At 31.4% G+C, this 10305-nt stretch overlaps 1 protein-coding gene across 3 annotated transcripts; it reads left to right on the top strand.

Moving 5' to 3' along the window:
* The first annotated feature begins 2470 nt into the window (after window positions 1-2470).
* On the top strand, window positions 2471-10305 carry LOC126714071 (F-box protein At3g56470-like). 3 transcript variants are annotated; one of them, XM_050414062.1, is made up of 3 exons: window positions 2471-2627; window positions 3021-3640; window positions 9523-10305. In XM_050414062.1, the coding sequence occupies exons 2-3, from the start codon at window positions 3067-3069 to the stop codon at window positions 10041-10043; spliced, it is 1095 nt and encodes a 364-aa protein (XP_050270019.1). In that variant the 5' UTR covers window positions 2471-2627; window positions 3021-3066; the 3' UTR covers window positions 10044-10305. The 3 variants fall into 3 exon arrangements, with proteins under 3 accessions (XP_050270019.1, XP_050270020.1, XP_050270022.1); XM_050414063.1 differs by having other exon boundaries at window positions 3021-4161; window positions 10044-10305; XM_050414065.1 differs by lacking the exons at window positions 2471-2627; window positions 3021-3640 and adding an exon at window positions 8315-8491 and having other exon boundaries at window positions 8874-10305.

Raw genomic sequence — 10305 nt, 5'->3', positions numbered from 1 at the left:
ATTCAAATTCTTGTAATTCTCAAGTCATGTTGTTTAACATTTTTATTAGGGTAGTCAAAATAAGTTAATATAGTATATAATTTTTTTTGTAAGTATATATATATACATTTTTTTCAAGTTAGGGTGGTCACTAAATAGATTAATTTAAACTTCTTCTTTTTCTAAGTATGAAAAAAAATTTGGCAAGTGAGGGTGTGACCACCCTCACACATACAAGTGGAGCCGCCACTGCCCTCACACATACAAGTGGAGCCGCCACTGTTGACACATGTGTACAAAATATGGCTTTGTAGTGGTCTGTTGTATTGCTTCTTCTTCTTCTTAATTTTTTTTAGAAATGAATTATCCTTCAAGAAAAATAATTAAAAAAATAACTATTTGGTGTTTACATTTTGGATTTGGCTTGAATCCAATGCACTGGATCCGGCTTGAATCCAATGCACTGGATCCAACATTGTGCATACACTAGACATAAGTTTTACCCTACTTTTTTTAATGTTTCCAATAAATCACAACAAATTATAAAATTGTAAAAAATTAATAGTGGGATTAAAATATAAAAAATGAATTTAAAATACCAAAAATTAATTATTACATCTAATTGTTTTTAACTGTAGGTTTCAGTTAGTTCAACTGTTAAATTCTCTTTTTTGTCAAATAAGAGAGTTAGGGTTCAAACTTTGCTTATATAAAAAATCAATTGATGTTTTTATCTGATAATAAAATGCAATTATCACATAAAAAACACTATAAATTTAAATTCTACTATTTTTATATATATATATATATATATATAATTGTTTTTAGCTTTTTATTTATTTCAAGTGCAACTTACCACTATAGCACCAATTATTTATTTATAAATTTTACAATACCTTTCAAAATGATATAGCACCAATTAAAAAAAAATCGGATATTTATTATACATATAAATTTGAATGTATCATATCTATCCGATCTTCATACACACAGAGAGAGATATATATATATATATATATATTAAGGATTTGGTTCAAGTTACACTCAATGTAACTTTAAGTAGTGTTACATCACCCAATAACTTGTTATTGAATTCATATTTTGGAAATCTTACCGTTGAATTATATGTTCTATATGTTTTTAACATGCATGCCAGTTTTCATGCTAATCGGATGTTATTTACCATTTCATCCATAAACACATTTTTTATGTATTATTTTAAACTACAAACACTTGAATTTAAACAATTATTTAATGATATGACTATTGATATTCGATTACCTTGAAATTTTGTAAGTGTAGAAAATATACGAAAATAATGTAATCCAATGGTGGATTTGTCAAAATTAGCATCCTATTAAAAAATAATGAATGGTGTAACATTACTTAGAATTACACCAAGTATAACTTGAATCTAATCATATATTAAATATAATATGTTTCCCATTTTAAGAAACAAACACGTATACATGAGGGAAAAAGAAAGAGATTTTTATTTATAATATTGTTTAAGTGATATTAATTACATTTATTGTTAGGTAATCTTTTTTAAATAGAAATGATTACAACTTTTGCATCTTCTTTTTCTTCTTTTCTTGGTAATTTTAATTTTTAATTTTTAATTTTTTGGATAGAAGTATAGAACAAAAGCCTCAAATTTTTTAAAAATATTAATAAAAAAAAGAGAGGATATTGCTAATCTCACTGGAATCCTCTTACATACTATCGACTAAACTTTCTCCTCCTATCGTTGATTTTGAGAGCTAGCACTATAGAATCAATGTGAAGGGTGTAGATCAAAGTTTTTTTTTCTTGGTAAGATAGAATCACTCAAGCCTTACGCAATCTAAAACAAATCAATGTATTTCAATTAATAATTCATTCCTTCGCACGCAATTAGATTGTTATTAGTTATTTGTCATAGTCTTATCATTTTTCTTTCCACCACTTACCGTCTTTCTCAAAGGACAATTTAATAAAGTGTGTGTTTCTATTCAACTTATTTAATTTTTTGCTAATGTGCGCTAGAGTAGTGAAAAAGTGAAGCTGAAAAAGATTCTTTCCACCGCTTACAGTTTTTCTTGGAGGACAATTAATAAAGTGTGTGTTCCTATTCATTTTATTTAACTTTTTGCTTAAAATGTGCTAAACTAGTGGAAAAGTGAAGCTGAAAAGGATTCTTTTCACCGCTTACCGATTTTCTTGAAGGACAATTTAATGAAGTATGTAATTCTATTCAACTTATTTAACTTCTTGTTAAAGTACACTGAACTAGTGAAAAAGTGAAGCTGGAAAATATCTGATGATGACACAATAGTGTGTGTGCTTGAATTAAGATAAAAAATGAAAATTATTTTATTATTTAACTTATTTTTATTATTTATAGGTTTATCGTATTTTTTAATACTGTTCATACACCAATTATATTATTTTTAATAACTTTTACCTACCGTATAATTTTTTAATTCCAACAAAAGAAACAGTATCCAAACTCAACCTTATTTCATAATATTTTGGTCTTGATCATGCTCAGAACCCAATTCAGCTCAAAAGTAAAACAGAGAAAGCTGAAACCGTTGCTTTGAGTGACGTCTGCGGGAAAACCACTGCCCCAGCGTGGGGACTCCGCTCAAAACCAAAACCCTCAGGTAATTATCACACTCTTTTAGTTTAGATACCCTTCATTTTTAGTTGCTAATTTTGTTACTTACTTTTTTCTTCTTTTCATTTCATTTTGTTATTACTTTCAATATTAGGGTTTATTGTTTATCACCACATATTGTTTTTTTATTCTTGAATTTGAGTTATTACTTGAACCCCATAAATTGAGTAATTAGACCATGGATTTTGTGTGTGTGTGTGTGTGTGTGTGTATATTTTATAAGTAATAAGTTTTATTTAAAAAAATTCAACAAGTAAACCAGTAGCTGAAAGTTGTAAGATAGTTCTAACATTACAATGATCAATAAGCATATATATTGGATTTTTAGACTAAGACAATAGTGCACTTTCTAATTGTCATTTTACTTGGAATTTGATAGGGTTGGGACTCTTGGGAGGTTGTGTGTGTTAATATTTTGAGTACTGATGAAGTGGAATTTTTGGAAGGATAGTTCAAAAGATACATCAATGATGGAGAATAGACACAAGCACTTAAGTGGTTGTGAGGGAAACAGCCGAGAATTGAGATCGTGGTCCAATCTTCCGGTTGATGTTTTTAATATAATTGGCAGACAACTTGATTTTATTAAACGGGTTTGTAAGAATTCGCGAAAAATTCAGGCTGTTGGTCCAATTTTTGAGACCCTTCCAGTTCCATGGCTAATGGAACACAGTTGGGGTTTTGATGGAAATGTCTACAGTTTATGTAGCTTTCACCTCCCAATTGAAAACCAAAGTCACGTCACTTACAACAAGATTGAGGGGAAAGAGTTGAATGATGCAGTCATATGTGCTTCAAAGTTTGGTTGGTTGCTTTTACAGAAATCTACATTGTCATTCTTCTACAATCCATATACGAAGACTATAATCAAACTACCTGATCTTGACATCAACTTCAATCGAAGTACATTTTCCTCAGTCCCAACTTCTCCTGATTGTGTTTGCTTTGCAATACAAAGTTCCAAAAACAGTAGCAAAATGTGGCTAAGCACATGTCAACCTGGTGACCGCAAATGGAGCACCACAGTCAAGTTTGCTGGTCCTAAAAGGGCAGTTGAGGATGTGGTTTACAGTAATGGAACTTTTTACTGTGTTTTTACAGGAGGAGCATTGGGGGCCTTTTGTGTTGCACACCGTAATTGGAGTTTGCTCACGGGTGTGGATTTGATTCCTGCGGTATTGTATGACTCAAGGGCTCATATGGTAGAGTCTAATGGGCAGCTCTGGATAGTGTATCGTTCTGGTTTTAAGTGTTTCGAAGTTTTTAATTTTGATTGGTCAAAAAGGAATTGGGATAAGACATATACATTGGGATGTAAAGCATTTTTTCTCAGTTGTACCTCGTTTTCAGTTTCAGCAGAAGGAGAAACTTCAGGTTTTGCAGAGAGGATTTATTATCATTGTGATACTTACAGTTCCTATTACTCGTTGAAGACTAAGCAGAGTCACCGATGTACGTTTTATCCATGGGTTACTAAACGCAGGCCTGAAAGAGTTTGGATTCAACCTCCTGAGATATAGGTCCAAATTGGTTAGACACCAATTTGGAAAACAGGTCTAGCCATTTAAAATACTTGTTTAGGGCACTAATTTGAGTTCTAGCACTATGAAGTGTTGAGGATTTATTGCTATTATTTTCTTGAATAACAAGCTATCTGTATAAAATGTTTGGAATGATTCTATGGTGTCATTATAATAATATGACTTTGTTATTGTTACTTTCAAGTCCTTACATTTTATTAGTGATTTTGACCCTTCTGAATACTTTATGTCCAAGTGACTGCCATTGATAAAATCCTGATCCCGGTTGGGAGGAAGGAAAATGATTTCACATTCTTCCTTCTGGCAGACAGAGATTGCACCCCATTTGGTGTGCCATTTAAGCTATGGTTCGTTAGCTATATGGATCTGTAGAACTTTGTCCTTTTTTTTTATTAGAAAGTTGAATCCAAGAGTGGGTTCATGCGGCTATATGGCCTTGCTGTTTCTCTATAAATAGATAATCTGAGAATTACTGCTCTTAACATTGACATAGAAATTTTTTTTTTTTTTTTGAGAATCAACATTGACATAGAATTTAAGTTTATTATGGAGAGGCAATGCAAATGGGATTGGCTATAACAGAAACAATCCATAATGCTTCTTTACCTGTTGGCCAAATTGTTGTTTTACATTAAGGCTATGTATGATATGTGTTTGGTTTATACTTTTGTAGTAATAAATATGACATTTGAATCCTTGAGTTTTACCCTGTGGATTTGTAATTGTTTTGTCATCATTTCTTTATATGTATTGAGAATGTAGTTCCTAATTGAATACTGATTAATTTTTCAGGAAAAAAAAAATGTATACTCATTGTTGTCAGTAGGCGCAAATATATTACTATGAATATAAAAATTGCAGTTAAGAGTTCTAGCAGCTGCACCATTCATGTGCAATTAGAGAGTTGGTTATGGAATATGGAAATATGAAATATGCCCCCTAAAGTTTTGCTAAAATGTCTGCATCCTTTACTACACTAAAATTAAGATTTGTAGATACATGTTGATAAATATACTTAAAAAGTTTTTTTTTTAGTTTTTTTTTTAGTTTTTTTTTTTTAGGTAATACTTAAAAGTTAAAACTATGGATTTGTAATTCTTTTGTCATTATTTATTTGAAATAATGCATCACTGAATAAAACTAAGTGGCGTTGATTAAAAAAACGAAAAAAAAAAAAGATTAATATAAGTGAGAGCAAGAGCAACCCTTTGAGAAGAAATGGACCGGTGGCTGTGGACTGATGGGGTGGAGGCAGCTCTTGGGGTAGTTTTCTATGTTGGGCAATATGAAGGGTTTAAAAACAAAAATCTTGCCTCAGTTTATTATTATTATTATTATTTATTATTTTATAGTTGAGTGCGAAGGATTTGAATCTTGAGGGTCTCATTACAGGATCAAGAGTTCTTAGGGTCCCATAAAAAAAAAAATATTTAGGTTACTCTCTAGTCTCTGCCACATAAAGTTCTTTAAATCATAACATTTCCTTTATAATAAAAGACTTAGATATTGTAACGTTTCCTTTATAGTAATAAAAGACTAAGATGTACCACTGCACACCCTTGGTGTGGAGAAAGTATACTATGTTTCGGTAATACCAACTTAACATCTGTTTTGGTATTTCTTACCCAATAAATGAGTGACACCTATTTCAAAAAATCACATTAGATTACTCTAATAAATGATTAATTTATTTTTCCGATAATATAGAAGATTGTGATTAATTTATTGGAGTAGTCTGATGTGATTTTTTGAAACAGATCACTCATTTATTGGGTAGGAAATACTAAAACAGATGCTGAGTTGATATTACCGAAACATGATATATTTTCCCTTGGTGTGATGGTCATTCTACAAATATAAGTATTTGTAAAATGTGAGGGGTAAGAGCCGAGATTCAAGTCTCTAAGAAAGAACTTCACATACACATACACTTATATGCTAAAATAAAATTTCTATCTTGTGTAAAAAAATTTTAAAAAAAAAAAAAAAAAAAAAAAAAAAAAAAAAAAAACTAAGACATGTTAGAGTAGAATTTCTACTTTGTATCAAAAAAATAAAAATAAAAATAAAAGACTAAGATGTTGTCATGTCAGTATTTCATTTTAATAATCCAATTAAAACCCAAAAAAAAAAAAAAAATTCTTAAACAAGCCATCAATTTGACGTTTAAATGAAGTTGACAAAAGGCAAACAAAACAACCCAAGATTGCCAAAACGCTGAAGCAGAGTCAATCCAACTCCCATAGAGGTGGGGCTTGGGGTTATGCAATCCTTTTGTTTTGTTGCTGAGCAAAAAGGAGGGAAAGTAAAAGAATTGATTTTCGTTATTGAATTTTTAATTGTCCATTGAAATTCTTTTTATTGGATCAAATGGTCTTTTTGATGCATTTTCAGAGCAACCAAACAAGATGCTGGGTTGCCGTTGTATGAGATTTAAAGCTCTGAATTTCTCTTTCTCGAAAAAAAAAAAAAACACATTCACAATCTTTTGATTGCAAACTGTAGCCTTTTGATTCAATCTATTTTACTGTTTGTGGTGCTTTCGCAAAAATGAGAAAATCATAGGGGAAAAAACCGCAACAAACGGATAAGTTCGAGTTTTGTGTGTGTGTGTGTGTGTTTTATTATAGTGGAAGTCTAACGTGTGATAAACGGGTAATATCTTGACTTTTTTTTTTTTTTTTTTTTACAAGATTGAATATCTACTCTAACTTAATTTAAGTATATATGTGTGTGAAACTCTTTCCTAAAGACTTGAATTCTAGCCCTTACCCCCAACACTCCATAAGCATTTATACTTATAGAGTGACCACCGCAGTAAGGTACGTGGTGGTAATATCTTGACCTTTTATTATAAAGAAAATGTTAAGATTTAAGAGACTCTACATGCACGTTTGGATTGCGTTTTGGCCCTGCGCGTCTGCTTCTGGCTTTTTTTTTTTTTGGGAGAAGTGCATTTCAAGTCTGGCAGTGGGTCTCGTGCACTATTCATAGGACTTTCAAATCTTTTTTTTCAACAAAACTTTCATTAAAAATGAGTCCCACAACACTATTCACACATTTAAAAATTATTTTACTAACAGTATTTTCAGTTTTCAGTAAAATAAGCGGTATTCAAACGCACACTACGTAGTAGAGTACCCTAAAAACTTAGAGAATCTTAATCTCCTCCTTAAAAATACTTAAAAGTGTCAATTGAGTTACAAAATAAATTATATGAAAAAAAAAAAAAACACTCATCCTTTGAAAATTTTGAAACTCCTTTTGGGAATTGAGGTTTGAGCCCTATAATCCAAAATATGTATCATTTTTTCAACCTCTTTATTTTTTTAAAAGAATATATTGACAATGTTTGACCTGGATTTATCTAATTTGTGAACATTTAATTACAATAAAATTAATAATAAAGTATCCTAAATTTTGTTAATATGAATTAGATTGGATAAGATTAGAATTAAAAAATAATAAATTTAGCTTGATATATTGAAATAATAATATTATTTTGAATGAAATCAAATATGGATGATACTCCTATATAATATATATGTGTGTGTGTGGATGCTACTAATTTTTTTACTTTAAAGTTTTAAACAAAATACATCAACTAAAAATTTGGTGATTATTCATTATTCAAACCTTTTTATTATTATAAAATTGATAGTTATTTTAATATTTTGCTTATTATAGATATAATTTGGATAAATCAAATTTGTAAAAGTTGAATTATATGCCAAAAAAATGAAAAAAATGTTATATTCATAATATTTTCATAAAAAAATCTTAAATGGTAAGTTGTTACAAGTTGTTATAGGTAGATAAAAAAGTAATTTTAAATTATGAATTCAAATTAAAACTAATAATTACTTGTCATATGTGATTTATTGGAAAAATAATGTGAATGTAGCGCCAAAAAACAAAAATACCAACTAAGAATTCTATTTGTTAAAAAGGAAAAAGAAAAAAGAGGAGTGGAATCTTCTTAAAAGTAAAGCTAAAACTAAAAGAGGAATTGCTAATCTAACGGGAACCCTCTTACTAACCTTGCTCCTATCGTTGATTTTGACAACTAGTATACCATATGGAGGGTGCAGATCAAAGTTTACCAAGAAACTCTTGTTGAAATAGCATCGCTCGAGCCTTAAGGTATAAGCAATCTAAAACAAATCAAAATACATATATTTTGGTCTCATCCGTTCGCAAAACCCAAATCAGCAAAATACAGAGAAAGCTCAAACCCTTTGGTTTGAGTGACATCTGGGAGAAACCACTGCACCAGAGTGGTGACTGCGCCCAAAGCCAAAACCCTGAGGTAATTATCACACTCTTTTACATACCCTTCATTTTTCAGTTGTTAATTTTTGTTACTTCACTTTCAATATTGTTGTTTTGTTGTTTAACAGAGCAAGTTGGTTTTAGATTCTTGAATTTGGGTTTGCAGTTTCATCATTTTTTATTTATTTATAGATAAGTAGATAATTTGGTGAGGTTTGAACCACATACATGTCACATCACAGCATCACAAAAGATGTCATTTCAACTGGGGATCACTTGTTGAACCCTGCAAAATTTTCAATATTCTTGAATTTGGGTTTGCAAATGCATCAAAGACATGTGACACCACAAAGATGCCATGAATTTTGTTACCACGTATGTATGTTTATGGGATTTTGCACTTTCTGATTGTGATCCAGGTACTTGGAATTTGATTGGGTGGGAAGGTAACATATGTATTGATCTTTTTGGAACTGGTGAAGTGGAATTGTTGGAAGGATAGTTCAATGGATAGGGCAATGATGGTGAGGAGACCAAAGCACCTAGGTGGTTTTGAGGGAAACAGAAAAGAATTTAGACCGTGGTCTGATCTTCCAGTTGATGTTTTGAATATAATTGCTGAACGACTTGATTTTATTGAACAATTATACTTTCGTCTCGTTTGTAAGAATTGGCGACAATCTCAGGTTGTTCCACTTTATAAGAATCTTCCATGGCTTATGGAACACAGTTGGACTTATGATGACAAAAATGTCAACAGTGTATGTAGGTTTCACCTTCCAACTGACAACCGAAGTCATGACACTTGCAACAAACTTCGGAGAGAAGAGTTGAATGATTTACATGGTGCAGTCATATGTGCTTCAAGATTTGGTTGGTTGCTTTTACAGAAATCTACGTTGTCATTCTTCTACAATCCTTATTGCAAGAGTATAATCAAACTACCTGATCTTGATATTGGCTTCAATCGAAGTACGTTTTCCTCAGTTCCAACTTCTCCTGATTGTGTTTGCTTTGCAATACAAAGTTCCAAAAACAGTAGCAAAATGTTGCTAAGCACATGTCAACCGGGTGATCGCAAATGGAGCAGCACAGTCAAATTTGTTGGTCCTAAAAAGGCAGTTGAGGATGTGGTTTACAGTAATGGAACTTTTTACTGTGTTTTTAGTGAAGGAGCTTTGGGGGCCTTTTGTGTTGCAGACAGTGACTGGAGCTTGCTCACAGATGTGGATTTGATTCCTGGGGAAATGTTTTCATCAAGGGCTCATATGGTAGAGTCTAATGGTCAGCTCTGGTTAGTGTGTCCTTCTGGTTCTAAGTGCTTTAAAGTTTTCAAATTTGATTGGTTAGAAAAGACTTGGGATAGGACGCATGCATTGGGATGTCAAGCATTATTTCTCGGCTGTACCTCATTCTCAGTTTCAGCAGAAGGAGAAACTTCGGGTTTTGCAGAGAGGATTTATTATCACCGTGATACTTACAGTTCCTATTACTCATTGGAGACTAAGCAAAGTTATAAATGTACGTTTTATCCACGGGTTAATAAACATGGGCCTGAAAGAATTTGGATTCAACCTCCTAAGATATAGGTTCAAATAGGTTAGACACCAATTTGGAAAACAGGTCTAGCCATTTAGTCATCTTTCTTTTCTTGCACCATGAAATGGAAGATTGTTTCCTATTTGATTTTGAAGTTTGAAAAACTAATATACTTTGGGGCACTAGTTTGAGTTCTAGCACTATTAAGTGTAGAGGATTTACTGCTCTTATTTCCTTGAATAACAAGCTGTTGGATAAAAAGTTTGGATAGATTCTATGGCATCATTATAATACTATGACTTGTTATTGTTA

The sequence above is a fragment of the Quercus robur genome, chromosome 2, assembly GCF_932294415.1.
Source record: "Quercus robur chromosome 2, dhQueRobu3.1, whole genome shotgun sequence".
Lineage (NCBI taxonomy): Eukaryota > Viridiplantae > Streptophyta > Magnoliopsida > Fagales > Fagaceae > Quercus > Quercus robur.
This window is presented reverse-complemented; position numbering and strand designations above follow the sequence as displayed.